The sequence below is a fragment of the Doryrhamphus excisus genome, chromosome 5 (genome assembly GCF_030265055.1).
Source record: "Doryrhamphus excisus isolate RoL2022-K1 chromosome 5, RoL_Dexc_1.0, whole genome shotgun sequence".
NCBI classification, from domain to species: Eukaryota; Metazoa; Chordata; class Actinopteri; order Syngnathiformes; family Syngnathidae; genus Doryrhamphus; species Doryrhamphus excisus.
The window spans coordinates 13,317,548-13,341,328 of record NC_080470.1 but is presented as its reverse complement, the minus strand read 5'-3'; the positions used below and the strand labels follow the sequence as shown (position 1 = coordinate 13,341,328).

Here is a 23,781-nt window from a genome sequence, read left to right as displayed (position 1 = left end):
CCTTTGCCTCTGTCTTCTGTGCTGCTGGCTCTATTTTTACATTGCCGGGTGAGATTGGTTGGAACTGGATCAGACTGGTTCTTAGTATCTCCTGGCTTGCCCAAATAATGGGCTTGTGAGCCGGGAGCGGCCAGGAAAGGGGGTCTCTGTTCGCCACTCGGCTGCCTCCTCTTGCCATGTTCCTTGGAGCTACCACTTTGCTTCTTTTTACAACATTATTATTATTATTATTAGTGCTGACTTTGTGTTTTCTGTTTAAATCCCAGGTAATGTGACAGCAGAGGTTACACCAGTGCCAGCTGAAATCGCTCAAGACTCTTCTGTGTAAGGCACCAAAGCATTCTAAAGTAACCTAACATTTCCACCTTGCAGTGGCTTTTTAAAATACCACTTTTTTGCCACCCTCCCATAAGGATAGTAACCACAGTGGCAGTAAAATATACAGTATGTTGACATGCTAACATTAGCTCAGACTGTTGCTGAGCTCTGGATGCTGCAGCGCTTCATTTTCTTCAAGTCTCCATTTTGATAAAAAGAAACATAAGAAAAGAAACATAACAAGCATAACTTGCAATTAGGTAAATTGTATTGTACATCTGTAATGTTAATGTCCTTCCTTTTTAGTCATAAACCAGTAGAGACAGAACACTCCACCACCAACGATGACACAAATTCCTCCAGGAGTTCTTCAGCGTCCTCCTCTCTTGAATCTCAATCAGACAGACAGATTGTCACTCTTGTTGAAGAGGAGGAAGATGAAGAGCCCAGACAGTCGACTGTCACCCTGATGGAGGAGGAGGGTGAGGAGGAAGAGGAGAAGCAAGAGGAGGAGACATCAGGCAGGAACCAGTGGGAGAGCCACTTATACTGTCCTTTTTTGTCCCTGTCTTCGCTGTCTTTGTCCTGTATGGCAACTCTGCCTGAGCTGCTCCGCCGCTGGTGCTCTGCTGCGCTGGCTGAGGAACGATTTCGAAGACTTTATGCACAGACACACCCCCATGTAAAAGACCCCAACCCCACAGACTTGCCCCCACAGGTACCAGAGCCTGCTTCCACAACCTCACAGGAGGACCTTCCCTTCACTGAAACGGCTCCAGAGGTGGTGGTGCCTCTGCCGAGCCAAAGTGAAGTCACCTCCACGCTGCACGGTGACGCCCACACCCCTCAAACGCACACTTCACAGCTCGACCTCCTCCTGGAGCCGAGCAGAACCTCCACCCTTCATCCTCCCAGCCTCTCTGACCTCCACAGTTCCCTGATGCGGCCCACCCCCACCCAGGAGTCTGTGCTGCCGCCTCCCATCAAAGACGCAGCCCTGAGTCCTGTCCCCACTCCCCCACTCCAGGCCGCCACTGTCCCAGAGACCTTAGTTACAAACACATCCCAACAACTTCTAACCCAGAAGACGGCTTCTTCAGATGCTGTGCTGCCCACTGCTAAGGAGCAACCTGTGCAAGCTCTTCCTACAGCCTCAAAGCCTGAAGACCGTGTCCACCCTCCCACAGAGCAACCGACAGCTGCCACACTGACAGACACTGATGTAGTTAAGTTGGGGGCGGAGACCGGGGACCCACATAAAACTGATTCTCAGGAGGAGCAGGGAGAACCCCTCACTCGCAGTGGAGACCCGCAGGACACGGTGGACGAGTACCTGCTAAGCACCACTGGGACTGTGCAGCGCGCCGCCACAGATTTTTACGCAGAGTTGCACAACGGCGGTGATTACAACAGCCTGGCCGGGAACGGGAACGTAGCAACGGTACACGGGTCTAGCCAGAAGGAGAGCGTCTTCATGAGGCTCAACAACAGGATCAAAGCACTGGAGATGAACATGAGTCTGTCCAGCAGATATCTGGAGGAGCTCAGCCAGAGGTGCAACCACCAGGCACAAACATTCATATTATCCTTGTGGCTAACTAACAGTAAATGTCGCTTCTGTGTTGTTAAGATACCGCAAACAGATGGAGGAGATGCAGAGGGCATTCAATAAGACCATCATTAAGCTGCAGAACACATCCCGCATTGCAGAGGAGCAGGTCCGTGTTCAAGGAGTGAGTACAGTGTGTTTTGTTACATCATCTGACGTTGCTTTACTTCCTCTCTGGTATAGGACCAGAAGCAGCAGGATTCCATCCAGGTTCTGCAGAGTCAACTGGAGAACGTCTCCAAACTGATGCTCAATCTCACTGTTACAGTCAGCCAGCTTCAGAAAGAGGTGACCATGTTGTTTGACTTGCTCTCCATACGATTTCTTACTTTCGTTTATCATCATTAATTGGTCCCTGAGCCATCCTTGATAAGTCTGTTTCTGCAAAGTAGGATTTGTTACTTATGAATTGTATATTTGTAGGTAAAACATAGAAAACCTGTTGACGGACTTCTGAATATGGTTTTTAGCACTATTAGAGTCCTCTACACATAAAATAACACACCTACAGTGACCTTTACACTCCTATAATTTGTTTACACCACATTGTGCAACTCTAAGCAGCAGACCACGGAATTACTGCAGGGATAGAAGAGATGTAAATCTTCCTAGAGTTCCTTGTTTTTTAGTTTTTACTTCTTGCTTCCTGCTTGGCTATTATCTCATCAATGTAACACCTAGTGACCAGTGTAGAACGCTACATACCACAATGTGTCTTGGGCAGGGTACACCCTGGACTGGTCGCCAGCCAATCACAGGGCACATATAGACAAACAACCATTCACACTCACATTCATACCTATGGACAATTTGGAGTCGCCAATTAACCTAGCATGTTTTTGGAATGTGGGAGGAACCATGAAATAACAATGATTTATTAATATACTGTATTTTGAAAAACCGTGATACAAAGAAACCACGATACAAAGAAACCACAAAATTGAAAGTGTGATGTGACCATGGATGACTCTATTGTATTTGAATGGCTACTTTGGCAAGCAATCAATGCATAACATGTCTTATGTTGACTGTCATGTTACAGTCAAACCCACTTATGTCAACAAGCCGACTATGTCGACCAAATCAAGTCCTGGTCCACCTTGTTGTATTTATTGCTAAAAAAGTGCCATCACAAGTCGATGTTGGCATTTATCAGCATCGAGTTTGAGGCTCATAGTGGTCATTTCTGTCAGGGCTTTGAAGCTAAACTTATTATTCAAAATTCATTCTCTTTGTCCATTTCTTCTCAATATTTGTTCCCGTCTGTGTCTCCACACTCACCACTGCATTTCCTCAAACTACGGCATGGGCCAAGCCTCAAACAGGACTTGTATACATTAATCCCGCATAAAAAAATTGTTGTTAAAAGGAGCTTTTAACACATTAACTTTGACAGCCCGAGTATTTCCAGGTATGCCTACATGAGTCAGCCAATCCAAGAGGCATCAACTGAAATGGGCTCCCACTGTATTTGTTTGTCAACGTCTCAAACATTTTTTTTCCCTCCGCAGGTTTCTGACGGCCAGAGCTACCTTGTGGTCTCTCTGCTTCTGTGTGTGTCTCTGGGCCTCCTCATGTGCCTGCAGTGCTGCCGAAGCTCTTGTGCCGCCCCAAAAGCAGACATGGCTACTCTTCCCAAGAGCAACCACTACCCCAGCCCCAAGAGGTGTGTGTCCATCCGGCATTGGTGAACTGACATTTTTCACGATAATATAAAATAATACAAATGGTGTAATTATAGCTAGTGCAAGCAACAACCGTTTTTTCAAAAGCCATTCCCCTCGTTACCGGCCATTTTTGATGATTTTGAGTGATTTTTTTTTTAAGGCACACAGAATATTGTGTTTTTGGGCTACATAGACATGGTATTTACCAAAAGAAAGATTAGACTCATATTTCATCAGAAAGTTTGTTTCTACCTCTTCCGTTCTTTTGTAATCAGAAGAAGGACATGGCTAAGTTTCAGCATAATACTTTTTGTGAAGAGATAAATTTCAAGCACAACTTTCTCTTTGACACAAATTTAGCCATATATATTTAGCCAAAATGTCTAAACCACAATGCCACGACAAAGACAACACAAAGAATTGTTGTTTTACACTATGAACTATGTCAAAGTTTTACATTTGCAACTGAACTGTGTGTCTGCACACGTTAGCACACTTGGCCACACTAGTGCATGCATGCATTAAAATTTCTCTTCAATGCATACCCTCTTTCACGCAACATGGCGAGATGCCTATTGACTTTGTGTTTGCTGTGGAGCTTATGTTTCAATGGTAAAAATGCAGGCCGAGCTCTTATATGAAGATGATTAAATGATTTCCTGATGGGAATCTGTCCATAGTGTCCAAAGTCGAAAAGAACCACAATCCATTCTTAACAGAGACTGAGTTGCCAATGCGTGACTGCTATTTTTGGGCACTGGACTAATTTGTTAGATGTACCGTCATATCGATAAAAATCATACAATAACTGAGATTATATATGGCAGTGTTAGCTTCTTTTGCTTATCCACTTATCCACATCAAATTACATTGCAGTGTCACTGTTTCTTGTCTTAGCTATTTTTCAAGGGAACATGTACTGTTGCATAAGATGGATACTAAAGTTGCGTCTTAATAATATGTGGTCATTTTGCCATCAGATGCTTCTCCTCCTATGATGACATGAGCCTCAAGCGTAGGGTGACCTGTCCTCTTGTTCGCTCCACGTCGTTCCACCTGTCCTCTACAGAAGGTAAGGTCACCTCCACTCTCCCACCCACATAAGATGTTCCATAAATGTAGCCTGACAATCTGTTTACTTGGGAAGCACTACAGTTTTGCTTAACTTCCCCATCACGTAGCTCCTGTGTCTCAAAGACGTTCTTACAGGCTGTTGTCCAGCTGTTGCTTGTTGCCCTACTGTTTATTACACCCTGTGTGTGTGCGCACGCACGTGTGTCCTTGAGGTGGTGAGCTGTCAGTGCCAGCTTGTGTCCACATGCGGGCTCAAGGAGTGTAAGAATAGAGCTTGATTTGATCTGCTGATAGTTACTTATATGGTTTGGTTCTTGTTACTAACCACCCCCCACCCCTCTCGTTCCAGTAGGTCCAGATGACTTATACATTGTAGAACCTCTAAAGTTTTCTCCTGAGAAAAAGGTACAGTAATACTACCACTTGGTTATCTTTGTGTGTGAGATGAGTTCTTGGTGAACATTTGATTACTTTCTGAAAATAAATTATCTTCTACACTAAATTCAGGATTTGAATGGATGCATGTTTAAAAACATAATCAATAATGAACAAAATGACATATAATAATGATTGTACAAATGGATAAAGTCAATTTCTTAATCAGTATTAATAAATGGAATATTTACGCTGACATCGACTAGTGCGAGCGCCCATTTTTTACTTTGTACCATTATGACAGCCATGTAGACATAAATAACACCCACAGTCACTTTTTATACTCCTGTTATTCACTGTTGACAACACATTGAACACTGAACTGTATTGCGCAGGCTTACGGGATCACTGCAGGGACACAAGAGACAGCTGTTGCTTTAAACATGGCACACTACCCTGCTAACTAGTTAGCCTCAAATATATTTATTGTATATTTATATTTACGTAAGAAGCTAAAAACATACCACTTCCACGCAGCATGGGAGCAGAGCTTCTAACACAATTAGATATTTTTTCACTAAAATAGCCTGTTGTAAACCCCAAAACAGCAATGATTATTCATAAATTCATTGGAAAAACCACGTTAAAGTGAGGTAGTGATGTTCAAACCATGTAATGAGAGTGTGTATACGTATATACAATTGTTGAAACTATGAGCGAGTGAGGGCGTTGTGCTAATTAAGAGTTTATACATAATGCTGCACACCGCTGTTCCTAGTTGTTCATGAACATAACCAAGTATGCCATTATTGGTGAAAGTAAACACAGAACATGCTCTCGATGCCATTGTTGCTGACGGAAGCAGCATTAGTTGCTAAGGGCTCTGTGAAAGCAGTGTGCTCAAAAAATTTGTTCTGGTAATCCGGTTAATGACCAGGAAACCATGAAAATACTGTAAGTACTACATGTTATCGTGAATGTGCCTGTTAGAGCATGTATATACAAGCATAAAAATGTTGTTGATGGGGTTTTTAAAGGGCTATATTGGCTAAATAGGGGAATTCATTATTACCTGCCTTGTGCTGGCAGTTTTTCACAACTTAGGACGCATAGAAAAGGGAAACGTATGTTCTTGTCTCACATAAGGATTGTGGGGAAAAAAGGTTTTCTTTTAAGGGTCATCTCTTTTTCTACTGCAGAAGAAACGCTGCAAAGCAAAATCTTTGGACAAAGTGGAAACTCTGAAGGCATCCGACCCTACAGCACCCCCGACCAACAGTGAAATCAAATGCAACGGCTTCCACTCATACCTTCCACTCCCTAACCTTCCACCTTCCCCACCACCACCACCACCACCACTGCCGCCTCCTCCTCCTCCTCCTCCTCCTGCTCTGATTGAGACGCAGTCATTGCCCCCTTGTCCCTCCAAGGAGCTCCCCACAGAGCCCAATAGCTGCAGCTCCTCCACCCACTCCGAAGAGTCCTTCCCCAGCTGCCTCCCACCTCCCTCGCCCGTCTTCTCCTTGGCCGGCCTGTGCAATGGCCACGAGCTTCCCTTTGCGCCGCCGCCCTCCAAGTCCCGCCAGGAGAAGCGTTCGACCAAGCGGCGGAAGTCGAGACAGGCAGAGCTGACCTTCCCACCCATGCAGGAGGAGCGCATAGCGTCACTGCCCAGCCTGCACCAGCTGATGAAGGGAAGCAAGCAGATTAGTGTGGGGACCATCAGGGTGACCGCTGTCAGTGGACACGTCTGAACACTCGCTTGCATCTACTACGTAAAAACACTAAGGACTTTACTTTAACATGGTAGCAGGCTGCGTTTGCATACACAAAGTTCATCCCAAAGAACCACATTACTCATGAGCACCCAGGACACCGTGTCCTGTTGGCATCCACTCCCTTTCAAAGACCTTTTAATGCTTATGTGCCTTTATGACCGTTCGACTTTTTTAATGTTTGTGTGGTCAAGGTGTGTTTTTTGCTGTACATGAGCACACAATGTAATTCCTCCTACAAGAACATCCACAAAAGTATTCACACATGTGGGAGGAACGTTACAATTGGTCTTTTTTTTTTCTTTTTTTCTTCTCATTCTTCCTCACTTCCATCACTTTCATGACTTCTGGGACCAGTTCTTGTTTCTCCCATCTCTGTCAGTCTACTCCTGACCAGCTGAATGAAGAAGAAACAAACCTTTTAAAGAGCTAAAACTGCTAATGTTTCATTTTAAACCTTTTAATTAACTACTACAGCAGCAGCAGCGTTTAAGATTCTCTTTACCGAGGCACCGCACGCACGCACGCACGCACGTATATGCAAGATCCGTTTTATTTATCTATTTATTTCTGGTGAACTTTTTTCTTTCTAAGTCAGGCACTGGCTGGCCAGTCTCCACATCCTGCAGCGTCTCTGTAGTAAAACACTCACTGGTACTGACGCACAGAATATAGCGGATGGTATATAGTATGGTAGCGATCGCATGACCCCAACAAGATGGATCATTAGAATCTTCATGCTGCTGCTGCTTTCTGATTGCTAGAAAAGGAGCTCAAGGTAGTGCTTCTCTCATTACCTCAGCTTCTTTTTCAGTGCCTGTTGCATTGTCAGCAACAGTGTCCATTTGCATAGTTTTTTTGTATTTTGTTTTTAAACATATATTTTCTGATAGGCTGGGTGTGTTTATTCTGACAGAGACTTGGAATCCTACCTGCCCTCCCTTGCTACTCCATGACAGTGTCTACTTTATCTTCTTCACATCCACCAGGGTCCTCTGTGACCAACTTTGCACGATTTTTCCCAGCTGTGAAGAAGGATTTTTAGCATGTTGTGTCTAGTCTCCCAGTCTCCCATCTTTTTGTGTGTTCCCTCACATGTGTTTTGGTCACTGTTGGAAAAGGGAACACTAGAAGTGTTGATTGTGTATGTTTTTCACTGCATATGACATGTTTGTATGTGTTCATATTATGAAATTATGTTTCATTTCTACCCACATAACATATGTCCATTCTGTGTTAACTCTAATCCAGTGAACAGAAAGGTCACTCTCACCCTGAAGAGATTCTTCAAGCTCTTTTTAAATGACTCTTCATGCCTTTTTGTTGGTTTGTTTTTCTACCCTTTTGAACATAAAGTGCTATATTTTCTTTCTCTCTCCCTTTTTGATTCTGTGATTCTCTGAAAAGCTGCACAGTATTTTTTTTGTTGTTTTTAGCAGGAGTGCGTTACTACAACAATGTAGTGCCATCTAGAAACTGTGAATTTATAAATAAAACTTTCGTTTTCTTTCAGTTTTTGTCTTTGTTGTATTGTGCATAGGATGCAAAGGTAACATGTCAAATTATAGTGATAGTAAAATTATTGTTTTTTTATGTTGCTTTACTGAAGTTGGAGTACGTGTGGAAAAACGTATCAATATCTTAACTACATTATATGAGTTTATTAGATCATAATTAAAGCTTGCGTTACTACTACAGCGTTTCAAACAATTCAATTGAGCAGTTCATACCTCCAACCACAAGGTGTCGCTGTCACTTTTGGTCATATAATCCTGGATGTTTACGTCGATCCTTCAAGATGGACGACGAAGTGGATGTTGACATCGAGGGTGACGAGTTTGATACAAATATAAGGTAATGGTTTTGTTATTTTTGGACAATCCTCGTTTGGTCAGAAATTCAATTGTATATCCTCTGTTCCACCTTCATTTTCGGACTTGTTGTTTTCTTATTTTTCCTTCAACGGGCGAAGCTAAAGTTGAGCTTAGCCGTCTTATCAGCTGTCTATCATAACTTTTGTGCACGTTTTAATTGATCAAATAATATCATTTATATTCATTTATTTCATAATGTTTTATACACGCTATTTTATAATTTGTTTTGTTATTTGAATGTGTGTCAGTAAGCAGGATGGAACGGGGTTGGTACAGGAGCAGCTCCTGCAGTCTACTTGGAATAGCGACGCCGGGATTCTTGTAAGAAAAAGAGGAATTTTAATATTTACACAGTAAATAACACGTGAATGTGTTTATTGTGACATTATGTCGTGTTTGCTGTGTAGCCCTGGGAGTTGGACAGCTCCATCAGCAGTGAAAACCGAGAGGTGATACAAAGGATGCTCCTGGAGGAGCAGTATCCTTTCTTCCCATGGCCCGTGAACTTACCACGCGTATTTGTTTTTTTTGTGTGGAATTCTTACAGTCACCATATTTTATACTCCATTCTATTTGTATTGTGGACACAGTGGACCTAAACTCCTGTTAGGTACTATTTAAAAGGCAAGGAGGTACCAAGTGATATTTGGTCCAGTGATGCTAACAGCAAGCCTAAAGTAAAAAAGTAAGTATTTACTTGTAACAATATTGTGTTTTTGTTGTGCTTTTTTTGTTGATTGATTGACTTATAACTACACTCGAGAATGTTTTGTAGTACTTTTTCCTCTTTCAATAATGATATTGTTGCATTTTTAGATCTCCGGCCAAGACCGCAAGCGCCTCATCTTCCCGATGGTCCAAACAGGAGAAAGGTCTATTTGAAGAGGGACTGGTGTGTAGCTGTTTTACAAGATAAATACCATGGTGTCATTGTTAAAACCAAGCCTGAACATATACATGCATTGTCTTTCTTGTTTGTCACGATAGGCACAGTTTGGACGAAGATGGACAAAGATCGCCAATGTGGTGGGGAGCCGCACCGTTCTTCAAGTCAAGAGCTATGCCAGACAGCATTTTAAACACAAGGTGAGTTAATTTCACTGCCAATGTCTGGGTTCTTCTGGTGTCACATTTTCAATAGGTTGGAAATAGAATAGAAATGTTTTATGTCAGGTTACTAGCCACAATTTCAAAGTAGTAATGAACCGTTCAGTAAATAACGGTTCAGCTGCTTTTTTTCTTTCCATAGACAAAACTGGCACCCGACGTTGGGGCTCCCTCTAGTACAGGCCCTGCGCCGTCCTTGCAGCCTGCTCAGCCTACCTCGAGCCGGGCCGCTGCCCTGGCAAACATGGTGCACATTGAGAAACTGGTTGATGATGAGGATGAGGAGGTGGACATCACCGATGACGGTGGCGAGGAGGAGACATGTGAACGTCGGGTGAACAGTCCAAACAGTTTTCCACCTGCACCTTCATGTCATTTCCCAAAGGAGTGTGACGTTGATGAACCACATGAGGAGGACGAAGACAAAGCAGACAAGCAAGTGGAGGAGGGTGTCAAAGGTGATGAAGCTGTGGATGCTGTCAGATCAGAAGAAGATCCTGAAGAGCCGGACGAGGACGACGACGACGAGGAGGAGGAGGAGCTTAAGGCCCCTGAACAAGAAGTGGAGTTGGACATGGAGACCATCAGTGAGGATGAGAAACAAGCCATCCCAGAGTTCTTTGAGGGACGTCCCTCCAAGACCCCGGAAAGATACCTGAAGATCAGAAACTACATTTTGGATCAATGGTAAACCAGACTGGTACCACACTTTTTGTTGCTTTTAAGGTTGCACCGGCACCATACACTTAAGCACCCTTGTTGTCTCATAGGCTGAAGAGCAAACCCAAGTACTTGAACAAGACATCTGTCCGGCCAGGCTTGAAGAATTGTGGTGATGTCAACTGCATCGGGAGGATACACACCTACTTGGAACTCATCGGCGCCATTAATTTCAACTGTGGTAAAATGACACTTCTTTTAGTCCTCTTCTTGTCCAATGTACCTGGATTTTATTTCTTAAAACCTTTTTTTTTGTGTCCTTTTTAGAACAAGCGGTGTATAATCGACCCAGAGTGGTGGACCGCGCCAAGCACAAGGAGGGTAAAGATGTGCTGGAGGCTTATCAGCTGGCACAAAGACTGCAGAGTATGGTAGGAAGCCATTTTTGTAGTCGTTATTAAGTCTGTAGTGTATGGCAGGAGCCACTTTTGATGTGTTTAGTTGCAGAGTATAATAGGTAGCCATTTTTATAGTCTTTGTTAGCTATTTTTGTAGTCTTTGTCGCTAAATTTCACAATACAAACTGCCGTCATGAGACCTCAGTTCAGTGAGCATGAAACAATTCAGTGCCTGTACTTTGTTTTTTTATTTGGATTTTTAAATCAGTGTCAATACAGTACCATTATACGTGTGCATAAAAAAAACACAATTGGTGAGTATAAGGAGATTGTGGTAATTTTCTGTGCCTTCCAACACTTTCAATGTTGCTGAATTTTGGCACTTAGTAGCATTGATTAAGTGATTCCCCCATGTCATTTTCTAATTGGTCGCTTTAAACACCTACTGCCTCCAGGTCAGAGCTAATCCAAGGCACAATTTGGTAGAAAGTTTAGTCTTGAGATGTCAAGAGGAAAATAAGTAAGTTAAGGAACAGATAAATATTGAAATGATATTGGTGTGTATTGTAGCGGACCAGAAAGCGGCGTGTGAGGGACACATGGGGAAACTGGTGTGATGCCAAACACCTGGAGGGGCAGACCTATGAGGTTAGTCGACACACATACTGTACTACAAATGCATCCGCCATATGCACCATATGGTTCACATAATCATTCATGTGACGGCTAGCATCTGAGTGCAGAGGAGCTGGCCTTGCGTAGAGAGCGGCTGGCGATGCAACCCAAAGCCTGCAAGTTGTCCAGACACAGAGGGTGAGCAGCAACCAACAGTCCCCACTGTCTGCATCCGTCTCTCTCACACCAACTACCCTCATGTCCTCCTTCACTACATCCATAAACCTCCTCTTTTGTCTTCCTCTACGCCTCCTACATAGCAGCTCTAAACACAGCATCATTCTACCAAATATATTCACTATCTTTCCTCTGGACATGTCCCAACCATCTCAGTCTGGCCTCTCTGACTTTATCTCCATGGCCTCCAAGACATGAAATGTCCCTCTGATGTACTCCTTATCCTATCCATCCTGGTCACTCCCAGTCCCCATTGTACACATGTAAAAACTATGCATGTCTGTGTATATATATTATTTTATTATTTACAGTACATGTCATTTTTTTAGGTCTGTTGATCCCTTCCAGCTCATTCCATGCAGGTCCTTTGGAGAGGATGTGCAGGTCAGTCACAGTGTATATATTGTCTTGTACGTCAAATGTATTGCATGAAATACATTGTATTCAAATAAAAAGCTTTTTTTTCAACAGGAGCCATTCCAGGTCACTGTGTGTGCTGAGACACTTCTCATTATGGACATGGTAAACACACTCAAACAAACAAATTCAAAACAGATTATGACAATAATAAACTGAAAATTAGTGTGTGTCACATAAAATCCTCTTTTACTGATCCTTAGCATGCCCACGTCTCCAGAGGGGAGGTCATTGGTCTGCTCGGTGGTACTTTCAATGAGGAGGAGAAGATGCTGAAGGTTGGACAGTGTTCCTAAGAAATGTCATACACACTTGATAGACCCTCTTATATAATCATATGCTGTATGTGTGTGTATGCGTGCATGCATAGATCTGTGCCGCAGAGCCTTGCAACAGTGTGAGCACAGGGCTCCAATGCGAGATGGACCCTCTGTCTCAGACGCAGGCCTGCGATGTGCTCTCCTCTCTGGGCTTAAGTGTGGTGGGCTGGTACCACTCGCATCCGTCATTCCACCCCAACCCGTCCATGCGGGACATCAACACACAGGACCAGTTCCAGGTAACAGGAGGAGAGATTAGGTTACCAAAAGAACACTCGACCGACCTCGATGCTCATTTAGACTTTGGTTTCAGAGTTATTTCTCTCGAGGCGGCGCCCCCTTTATTGGGATGATTGTGAGCCCGTATGACCCAGCCAATCCTTCCCCACATTCCCAGACAACCTGCCTGTTGGTGAAGGACAGCCAGGAGCCCTCTGGAATGCAAAGTATGCAACAGAACACCCCAAGTACCAGTAGGATCAGAATGTGCCAAAGTCAAGTTGACTCATCTTCTTCCCAGAGCTTCCATACAAATTCGACTTCCTGCCATCACAAGACATCCCAAACTGGGATCAGACGCTAAGGAGAGTGCTGTGGATCATCCATAAATACTCCCAAACACCAGGGTACAAAACCTCAACACAACCATCACCATTTATTTCAGGATGTGTTCCTATCCCATGTTCTTTCATTCGTAGGAGTGTGCACATGGACAGATTTTTCCGAAGGAACTCTCACCTCACCTGTTTGGAAAAGGTAACTGCATGCGTTCTTCAAAGAACAATGTGGATATTTTGTTCACATACGTTAAATCAGTGATTCTCAACCACAGTGCGCCATGTTTTATTTTTATCTGCTTTTGGAAATTCCAAGGTGATTAGTATTTGTGTTTATGTTTGCACCTGGCCTAACATTTGCATTGACCGAGCCTGCAGTTATAATTGAATCCTCAAATGTTGTATAGCAGTCGCCAAGTAGGTTGTCTAATGATGAACAGTGGAACCTTGTTTTTTATGTATATACACTTCATCCCTTCCAGACACCGATATAATAAAACAAACATTTTATAGCAAATAATTATAGTACTTTTACGTGCAGAAATCATTCATTCATTCATTTTCTATGTCACATATCCTCATTAAGGTCGTGGGGGTATGCTGGAGCCTATCTCAGCTGACTTTTGGTCAAGAGGGCGATTGTTAATTGCAGGGGCACATATAGACAACCAATCATTGACACGGCTACACATAGGGTGCTTTGTTTGGGCACTCCATTTGAACGATACAATACAGGGATACTTTCTATTCTTTCCTAAAAGCGTCATTTAATTACATTCCATCCTTTAGCCACTAACAAATAAACAAGGTGCAGACATCTTGGTTTCAGCAGTGTCCATGACCATGTGACATCTGAATGGAACGCCAACAAAGGTGATACCACCCAACCAACCGACCATCCTTTGCAGGCAGAGAGGCCCCAGCATCATTTGACACCACAAAATAGCAAAACCATTCCAGTGTGGACATCCTTTAAATGATAAATACACTGAATCTTGCACTAAGTTCTCAGACTAGAGCTACTATCTAGTCGGACTAGTGCTTGTACCACCCAGTGCATGACCTGATGTGAGGCGAAACGTTTTCGGGAACAACCTGAACAATCCAGTTGCGATCCATTCAATGCCGTGAGAATACAATGACATGGATGAAAACAAAACATGATGATGGTCGTGCTGTGTTTGGTCACACAGATGCTGTCGTCGCTGGCCAGGTACTTGGAGCCGTTACCCGAGGAGGAGGGAGACGCCTTCCTCACTCATGTCCACACTCTCTTCCTGTCCGACTTCATCACCAAACAGCAGGAGGAGAGCGAGCAGTCGCTAAATAACCCGACATCGGGCAAATTTGAGGAAGCAGATGGCAATGAAGAGTCCGGCCGACGAGCCAACGTGCAAGGTGAAGCAAACTCGGAGACGGATGGCAGCACCGTGTTACATCTAGGCTCCGTGCTGTCAACGGGACACGACTATTTACTTTGACACACTGCATCACTGTCATGTTGATGCTGCATATGTATTTACTGAGTAAACATTTTGTACATTATCTTTCAATACAGCAACAGCAGTAAAGTTATTTTAATTCAAACAATCAATGCAATGTTTGTGTGTGGTCACACAGCCTTATAATCCGCAAATCATATTGCCCTTTCCATCATAGACATAGTTCTTATGGGCAATAAACTCCCATTACTGTATAGCTTTGGGATATAACCAAATGCTGAGCTGTATGGTTGTCTTTCAAGAGCAAGAACTTCTTCAAATCGAGCAGCATCAAACAAGACTGTCCACATTGTCCCCTCTGCTATGGGAATAAAGTCATAATATTACAAGAAGTACATTTACTAGAATTAATAAGAAGAAAGTTGAAATTTTTGGTACACATACAAAATATCTAAGAATAATAATAATAAAACAAAATTGGTGGAAATTATCAAAGACCACATTTTGTTTTGTTATTTTGCTCAAACAATTGCACGAGATGAAAGAGAATAAGGTGATATTTTGTTGCTATAGTTCACAGGTGTCAAACTCAAGACCCGGAGGCCAGATTCAGCAGGCCTTATTGTTATATTGTTTTATGTGGCCCATGAAAGCCTGGAAATAAAACACGTCAAAAATACACAGAATGATTTTGGAAATTCAGAAATGTGACACTTGTGATATAGTTCATATACTATGATTTTCTTTCTGTTTATATTTTACACGGTATGTTATTTGTTTAGCTAAAATCTTTGTCCTGTGTTTTAATCACGATCAACCAGTTAAAAATCATCCAATGATCTTAAAAAAAAATCAAGGTATCAGCATCGGTATTGTAAAGCCCCTATTTATTACGGAGTCATTGAGGTACGCGGAACTGTTGTTACTGACTGTTGTTTCCAGTGGGGACTTATTTTGCATGCCGGAATAACTCTCTTGAGCAGAACAGCCAAAGTTAGGTGCAAGTTGGATGAATGTGGCGACATTTCTAGTCACATGTCACCGCAATTACTTTTAGACTATTTACGTTGTATATTTAGGATTAAATAAGACAAGAAGATGTTGATCTACCGAAGTTGGATACATATGATGAAGGTTAAATGACGCTAGCATGACATTGACAGCCGGAATAAGGCAAGTTAGCATTAGCATAAGTAGCAAATGTTAGCATAAGTGCTGAAGTTATGCTGCTTCCTTAGCAAGAGGAGACGAAACTATATAGAATCTTATAGAAAGCTCCTTCATGATGTTGCACCTATTCAGGGGGCTGCCCTTGTCTGCCCTCCCGGCATACTTGACACGGCACGCCCAGGTGTGCTGCTCACAAGCTGAGAGGAGGGTGCACATTGTGTCCGTTCGCATCTGCTGTCAACGAGCTTCACATTCTGGAGCCTCTCACGGTGGTCCTTCCCTCCATCCACACGTCACCGCGCGGACGGTCCTGTCCAAAACACCTAACTCCATAGGCAGATCTCAATGTAGGAGCCAGTTCCATACCTCATCCCCGCTTGGAGCCCTGCCTACTCCTGTTCTGTGGCTGGTGCTCAAGCCCATACAGAAGCTTATGGCCATCATACTGGGCAGGTATGATTTATTTAACATTTTTACGACTAAAAAATGTAGGTCTCTTTTCCCCAAATATGTTATTATTGTTATATTTTAATGTGTAACATATGGAATGCTAATTGTTTTCATAAGGTGGCTGACGGGTAACATGCACACAGAAATAATTCAAAACAAAAACAAACACGATAAAACAAATGCAACGGCAAAATGTTGCTATGACATAAATGCTGCTGTATCAAAAACAGATACAAAAGAAAAATACTACCAATGCCAAAAACACTCACAACCCCCACAAACATCTGCCTTAGAGGAATTATGTAACCTCACAGAACATAACAGAAGTTGGCAAGGCAAGCAGTGGCACCAGACGTGAGGGCTTATCCCTCCTTCCAGACCTCAGATGTAAGATTTTCCAGTATTATAGGGCAACTAATTGTCAACACAAGGAAAAGTACTGACTTAAAACATTTTTGTCATATTGCTGTCAGATAAATAAACAACTATTAAATAGGAGTGGAGTGAAATGATTTTGAAACACTTCCTGGCAAGTTTTCTGAACCAACACCATCTTTGTTGTGATGTCACTGCCAGACTACCTTCCGGGAACCAAATTCAAACACATGTCTTCTGTTCATCACATTGGAATTTAACACTTGTCCGCTGTAGCAAGGGACGTTCCCATGTAAACACAGTGATGTATCCATGCAGATTGCTAGCATGCTATTTACTAGCATTCTTAACATTCATCGGCATACTGTTTATTTTGGTCATTATTATATTATTTTGTTGCAGGAGTGTAAGGAAGTGGTGGGTGGCGCTCCCTGACAACCGCCGCGAGTTTTTTCGGCAGTGGGTCTGGCAGCGGCGATGGCGGCTGGCATCGGCGGCTGGAGTGGTGGCAGCGATCGTGGCCCTCCTCCTCCTGACCCACCTGGACGAGTCGCCAGTGACGGGACGCACGCGCCTGCTAGTGTTCAGCAGAGAGAACTACATGGAGCTGGCGGCTGTTACCTCGGCAGCGGTGCGGTGATATAATAAGTATGATGTATGAGACATGGTGTTGTTTATTGTTTGTTGTATAGTACATGGAGGAGTTTGCTGAGCTGATGCTTCCTGAGAGTGACGCCCGTCATCAAGTAGTACAGCAGGTGGTCCAGCACCTGGCCCAGCGGAACAAGGACCTCCCAGAAATGTCCGACGTCACATGGAGTGTCCACGTAGTGCAGAGTCCCAACACCAACGCCTTCGTTCTTCCAGTCAGTGAATACCTTTTAAAACTCACTCATGTGAAACATTCACTCTTATTGTTTTTTTTTTTTTACTTTGTAGAATGGAAAAGTGTTTATGTTCACTGGCATGTTGGAGGCTGTGGCAGATATTCACCAGCTCACCATCGTCTTAGGACATGAGATGGCTCACGCCTTACTTGGACACGCTGTAAGTCAAAAACTACATACGATGCAAGAGCTTTATAGTGTGGTGTACAACTGCACTGCAAAATACTGCAAGCCGTGTGTGAGAGATCATTTGCCTATGTTATATTGTGTACTGACCAGTCCGGGGTGTGCCCCGCCTCTCGCCCGAGGACGGCTGGGTTGGGCTCCAGCGCCCCCTGCGACCCTTGTGAGGATAAGCGGTACAAAATGAATGAAAAGAATGAATGAATATTGTGTACTCTATTTCCTGGTTAAATAAAGGTTCAATAAATAAGGTAATGCAATTTTAATAATAGGCTGCACAGTGGTTGAGTGGTTAGTCTCCGGGCAAGAGGCTGTGTACACTGTGGACTGGTCGCCAGGCAGGGCACACCTGCGCCTCCATCCCTCCCACTTTGCAAATTTTGTGAGCAGCGCAGTCTGGCTCTTGCACCCACGCCTCCATCCCTCCATTGGCGCAAGTGGCAAAGAGGCTGGAGAGAAGGGGTGAGAGGGTTTAACACAGCCGAATGTGTTAACCAATCTTAACCAATGAAATGAACGCCTCTCATTTCCTTTAAATGCACATCAGAAGCGCAGCACAATGCGCGTCATGCACCACATATGCCACCTGCCCTAAATGAAGTATTCATTCAAGAGATATACATGTGATATGTAGCATTCTAAACGAGTCACAAGGTGCCCGTTATATTACATTGATGAGACGATAGCCACTGCAGGAGGAACTATCCAAAATCTGGAAGAACAACAGGGAGCTTTTTACTTGTGATGTCATATTTTTACTTATCTACTTTGCGTAATTAGAATGCAAAAGTGACTATAGGGGTGTTATTTCATGTCTATAGGTCTCAATTGATCTTAAAAACCTTAACAAAAAATGTCAAAGGTGGTAAACCGGTTTTCTATGCCCTAACTGCAAAAATATTACATTTATGAATAAGGAATCCTACTTGTATACCAATTAACCACGATGAATGAGTATTTTCCTGGTTAAATCAAGGTTCAATGAGGTAAAAAAAATACTGTGATAATGGATGACACAAGAATGGATGATACAACTGAATGACATTGCACTGTTTGTGTTCAAGATCTTCTGTGTTAAAATGCAGTAAACATTCCATTGTGTCTACATGGTGTTGTGATGGATGATGTTGCAATGTTGTTGCATCATCATCACCTCTCATCTCACGAAGTGATGACGCACATGAGTGTTTACCACCTCGTTAAAAGACCATTCTTGTTGCTCTTTAAAAAAAAGTAAGTCTCAAATGAAGTTGTGGGTTTTGCGAGCTCGGAGGAAACGCTACAAGGAGTTTGTAATTAAATGAAGGGAATGAGCATTGACATATTACTCACTAAAATCTTATGCTGCATATAGTTGCACTGAAATGAGATGAGGAAAATCACTATACTCCTGCTTACCTGTATTTTTGTCCTCTCCTCCTAACCTCACCTCACCTTGTCGTCCTACGTAGGCGGAACAGGCCAGCCTGACTCACGTGGTGGACCTCCTGTCTGTGGTCCTGCTCACCGCCATCTGGGCCGTGTGTCCTCGGGACAGCCTGGCACTCCTGGGTCAGTGGGCACAGGACAAACTCACACAGGTAACTCTTTTAATATTTATATACACACAGTGAAACTTTTAAAATCCAATACCAGCATGCTGATTGATTTCCCATAGGAAATCATGTTCATGGAAATAGTCTCAATAACACTGAATTTTATTACCGATTATTATTTATTACCAATTCTCATATTTGGTATCAAATTACCATGCAGACTGGTTAGACACTGACTTAGCATATATTGATCTATATTGGACATCCTTTAATTTTTCAATGTGCAGCCTTGGGTGGTCATAGTTTGGACACATTTGACTTACACAATAGCTTGACTGAAGTCACATTACTGACACTCTGTGTGGCGCCCCCTGCAGCTGATGTTCAACCGTCCCTACAGCAGGAAGCTGGAGGCGGAAGCAGATCAAGTTGGGCTGCAGTTGGCCGCAAAGGTACGCTATCATCTTCACATTGCTTTTTAACACTTTAAGTAGTATTCATATTGTTTGATGTCTGCAAAGCTAGCCAGACTATAATTCATGCACGAATTTGATCGATTGGTTGATAAGATTGGATTTTATTGTCAACAGTTGCATCCAGATGCATGATTTCCTCAACAAAGCGTATTAAAGGGGACCTATTATGCTCATTTTTGCCCTTTGTATTGAGTTGTGGACTCCAATAGATGGTAGACAGGTATACACGAAAACTGAATGAATGATTGTAACAAATACAAAACAAATACACACGTAAGCCATGTAACGCCCACATTTGCCACTAGGTGACACAGTTGTCAAAGTAAAGAAATGCTGCCACAGTCAATACAATACAATACAATTTAGAGTACAACCGTCATATTTGTGTATCCTCTGCAGGCATGTGCAGATGTTCGCGCAGGGCCCGTCTTCTGGCAGCAGATGGAGATCCGGGACCAGCTGAGCGGAGAACTCAGCCTGCCCCAGTGGTTGTCCACTCATCCATCTCACAGGAACCGGGTGGCGCAACTGGACCGCCTTGTGCCGCAAGTACGCACACATGCTATTTTTTTTTTCTTAAGCGAACATGTGCCCACCAGTGTGATGTCAAGAGTTGGTGGCCCACACTATAGAAAGATTGAAAAACCCAAACAATATCAGTCCTCTTGCTGCATTTTTTTTTACATGAAAATATCACCCTAAAGTAAAAAGGACCTGAGGAACGCTCACACACAAGTTTGGAGAGATGCATTTCACAACCTGCAGGCTTGGAGGCAACACATTCACACGCATCTCTGAGCTTCATGGAAGCTTCAGCATCATTCATCTTTGTTTCTTAGTGTGTGTGCGTGTGTGTGAGAGAGAGGCTTTAACCTTGAGTTGGTTCTTCAAGCAGATGGCTGAGCCATTTGATTGTCCAGCAGGTGCCTCAGTGGTTGTCTAATTGTGTGTAAATTTATGCGTGTGTTGCCTGTCCTGCTGACTCCTGTGTGGTGGATTTGACCCATAGTGGCGGCCACTGTCGTAATCTAAGTGAAGCCACAGGTACACTGTACATGCCAGTTTTAAGTTAGTCTGCTGAGCTGGATGCTCTTTCCATGTAAGAGGTGTTGCTCACTTTGTGTTGTTGTGATGTGCGAGATATTTGGACACGCACTGGTTTTCATTGAGCTACCAAATCATACTTTTTATTTACTACAGAAAAAGTGACAACACCCCTTACATGCATATTTATTACACAATATCTTCTCAAGGTACAGTGCTATAGAAATGCAACCTATGTATACTTTAGACTAGTCAGTGTACAGCAGGGCTATTCAACTAAATATCTAAAGCAAACTGTTGCAGAGTGCTCGACTTTTTCTATCACTAATATTCGTATTTTGTATGTAATGTCATAGATTGAGACACAAGCAATATATTTAAGCTAGCCGAAATACACTGCATATAACAGGAACCCTATATTGTTCGCAGACCCACAGTATGACAAGAACTGCTAATATTTTTAGGAATATTCTGCAAAGATGTCAGAAGTTTTGAAATGAACTCATGGGCCCTGATGTCATTCTTGGGCTGGTTTTGACCAGCTGGCTACCATTTGAATAGCTCTGGTGTACAGCTTGTATAGCAGTATAGATTTACTATTCACTGCAAATGAGTTTGCACACAGCCATTATTGTCTAAATATCTGGCAACACATGTTACTAGCTAGACAATTGTGTCCTACCCACATTCAAGTATGATGATTGTAGCATCATCTATGGTCTGGGGCTGCATGAGTGCTCCTGGCCCCGGGGGGTAGAGGTTAGGGGAACTGTGGCTTATTGCAACACTCTGAAGAAGAGCATGATCCCCTCTGCAGTTTTCCAACATAAGAATCCCCAACACACTTCCAAGATGACAAATGCCTTGTGGAGGAAGCTGAAGGTGATGTAGTGGATAAGTATGTCTTCTTCAGATGTGAACCGAATTGGGCACCTGTTGGACATCCTCAAGCAGAAGGAAGAATGAAATCTGTGGGAGTGCAGGATCCACCTACTCCACCAGTGATGTCATCATGGAGGAGTGGAAGAATATCTGTGTTGCTATGTTCAACCCTATGCCCAAGAGGATTAGGGCTGTCATAGATAACAGGCTGAAAACTAGCCACCTGACCTTGAACTTTGTCCCCACCCTACTATACTGTAATCCCACATTGCCTATGTGTCTAGGCTCTGGAGCTGAGGGAAAACTGCGTGTGTCCCGCCCTGCCATCTACCGACCCTCGCATCGTCTTCTCCAAGAGTGTCCACGTGCTGCTGGAGAATGCCAAGGTCCAGGAAAGAGCCGGTATCCCGATGAAGTCATCATACGGCCCCAAAAATGGGGTGGCTGTGGCCCTGCTCGCCCAAACGTCACCACCTTCTTCAGACCGTGAGGTTGTGGTAGAGGGTCCTCTCAATGGTGCACCATAACTGACCCAATGAGTAGAGATGGCTGTGGTGCTGCTATATAAAGACTTCTTTACTATTCTTCTGTTGTCAGTGGGGAAATACTCAGGAAAGAAGTGTAGGAAAGCCACATAAATCCATCATACATTCAGCGGGTGACCCAGGAATGACAACAGAGTGGTCGGCCATTTCAGTTCAGAACTTGGCAGGGACAAGCATTTTTTTCTCTAAAAATACACCATAGCAACACCAGATCACTGTCTTGTAGCGGATCTTTGACCAATGTTTTGGCAGTCCTATTATATAGATCAAGGTCTTACCATAGGACCCCCTATGCTGTCCATTAAAGAAGGGACATACAGTTAAAATACAACTTCCTTTTCATAAGCAGAAGAAGCCAGATGCAAAGCTGTAGTGAAAGTTAAGGAAACATATTTAAACATCTGCCTACTTAACTAGCTGCATCATAAATACTTCCCAAGCCAGGATGAGTTAGCTCCACTGCTCTGGTTCTCACCACCAAGGCCACTAGTAAGATGAGATCAACAATATTTATCCCACACTGGGGACAGTCCATTGGTGGCATTGCTATCATTCATCAGCTTATGGCAGGAGTGATTGATGAGTCAGCATATACTATATGTATAGTATGTGATAGCATAGCATCACATAGTATAGCAATGTGTGATACACAAGATCTTACTTGCAGGCTCATTTTTGGTGTACAACCATTATGGCTCTGACTTTAGTATTATTTAATTTACAGTATGTTGCTCCGGTAGTACAATTTGGGATTGTGAATAGTTGGAATACTGCAGAAATCTAGTCTGTGTGAAGTGAACGCTTTGTGAATAAACACTGGATTAGGAAGATTTATTTCTATTTCTTTTCTTGCAAGCTTTACCAATATCGGCTTGGTTTGAGTCGACCCCTCACTAACCTTTATTTACAGAAAATGAACGTATGGTTGGATTCTAATTGAATGAAATGGTTTGTGTTATTGCGTTGATCACATTTGGTTTGTTGCCGTAATTACGACGCAACTTTCCGACTTCTATGAAGCTTGGTGGAGCTTTGTGTCGCACCTCTGCAGTTGTAGGAAAAGGGTTATCGTGTTTATTTAATACAACACTTATCTATATAGACCCCATGAACAATAGCAGTGACGTGGATTCCAAGAATTCACGCCTTATTTGGAAATGCCTTCTGACTGAACCGAAGTACTATGGAAGAGCATCTTGGAATCCAAACACGTCCAATCACATCTTGTGTAACAATTAGGCCACGTTGGCCTCCCAACGGCACATAGCCCTCTTAAATTTGATTAGAGTTTATCAGAAGAAAAGTCATATTCAGTGTATAAGGAAAGAGTTATTTTACAATATATCCACCCTTTGGGGGTCCCAAACCCCCAAAACAAATAAAAATGTCTCTCGGACCAGTCTTGGCACCTTAATTTGAAGAATAAATATTTATCATGTCTTAATTTTTTTAACATGATAAAAACCAGGATTTTTTTTTACATTTTTTTTTTAACTTCTTTTCATGAGTTTCATGGCGAACATGACAAACAATAGCTGAACAGTGGTGCAACAGGTGACATTGTGGAGATTGTGGATTGAGAGGCCAGAAGTGACAAACTGGAAGGATTGACAAGGCAGCCGAAAGATAGCTTGCGTCCTTTTTGTGGTCTGCTGTCATTTACATTTAAATCAAACATTTGGCAAAGATGTTCAACTGTGCCTCAAGAAAGATCCTGAGCTGCTGCTGCTTCTTCTTGTCAGTATTGTCTCCTCTCTGTGACGCCCCCACAGCAGGCCAGAAAGAACGC

The 23,781-nt window shown here is 43.1% G+C and overlaps 3 protein-coding genes across 7 annotated transcripts in view; all 3 read left to right on the top strand.

Moving 5' to 3' along the window:
* The window catches only part of suco (SUN domain containing ossification factor), a 33,328-nt gene extending 24,998 nt beyond the window's left edge, over positions 1-8,330 (top strand). For 3 of the 4 annotated variants that reach the window (XM_058072736.1, XM_058072734.1, XM_058072737.1), the window contains 8 exons: positions 267-324; positions 625-1,872; positions 1,949-2,036; positions 2,111-2,215; positions 3,439-3,593; positions 4,575-4,666; positions 5,018-5,073; positions 6,243-8,330. In XM_058072736.1, the coding sequence (XP_057928719.1) occupies positions 267-324; positions 625-1,872; positions 1,949-2,036; positions 2,111-2,215; positions 3,439-3,593; positions 4,575-4,666; positions 5,018-5,073; positions 6,243-6,797 (2,357 nt within the window). In that variant the 3' untranslated portion in view covers positions 6,798-8,330. The remainder of the gene's footprint in view (positions 1-266; positions 325-624; positions 1,873-1,948; positions 2,037-2,110; positions 2,216-3,438; positions 3,594-4,574; positions 4,667-5,017; positions 5,074-6,242) is intronic. The other variant, XM_058072735.1, reaches the window with a different exon arrangement.
* Positions 8,331-8,456: 126 nt separating this feature from the next.
* On the top strand, positions 8,457-14,940 carry mysm1 (Myb-like, SWIRM and MPN domains 1). 2 transcript variants are annotated; one of them, XM_058072741.1, is made up of 19 exons: positions 8,457-8,672; positions 8,941-9,013; positions 9,100-9,170; positions 9,303-9,377; positions 9,509-9,584; positions 9,680-9,778; positions 9,942-10,486; positions 10,570-10,700; positions 10,787-10,890; positions 11,428-11,505; positions 11,588-11,670; positions 12,039-12,093; positions 12,181-12,231; positions 12,330-12,404; positions 12,497-12,685; positions 12,844-12,892; positions 12,967-13,072; positions 13,145-13,202; positions 14,197-14,940. In XM_058072741.1, the coding sequence occupies exons 1-19, from the start codon at positions 8,617-8,619 to the stop codon at positions 14,482-14,484; spliced, it is 2,262 nt and encodes a 753-aa protein (XP_057928724.1). In that variant the 5' UTR covers positions 8,457-8,616; the 3' UTR covers positions 14,485-14,940. The 2 variants fall into 2 exon arrangements, with proteins under 2 accessions (XP_057928724.1, XP_057928723.1); XM_058072740.1 differs by having other exon boundaries at positions 12,760-12,892.
* Positions 14,941-15,241: 301 nt separating this feature from the next.
* On the top strand, positions 15,242-22,820 carry oma1 (OMA1 zinc metallopeptidase). Its single transcript, XM_058072742.1, has 8 exons — positions 15,242-16,068; positions 16,843-17,071; positions 17,133-17,306; positions 17,380-17,487; positions 18,962-19,090; positions 19,423-19,497; positions 19,921-20,070; positions 21,732-22,820. The coding sequence occupies exons 1-8, from the start codon at positions 15,728-15,730 to the stop codon at positions 21,972-21,974; spliced, it is 1,449 nt and encodes a 482-aa protein (XP_057928725.1). The 5' UTR covers positions 15,242-15,727; the 3' UTR covers positions 21,975-22,820.
* The last annotated feature ends 961 nt before the right edge of the window (positions 22,821-23,781 follow it).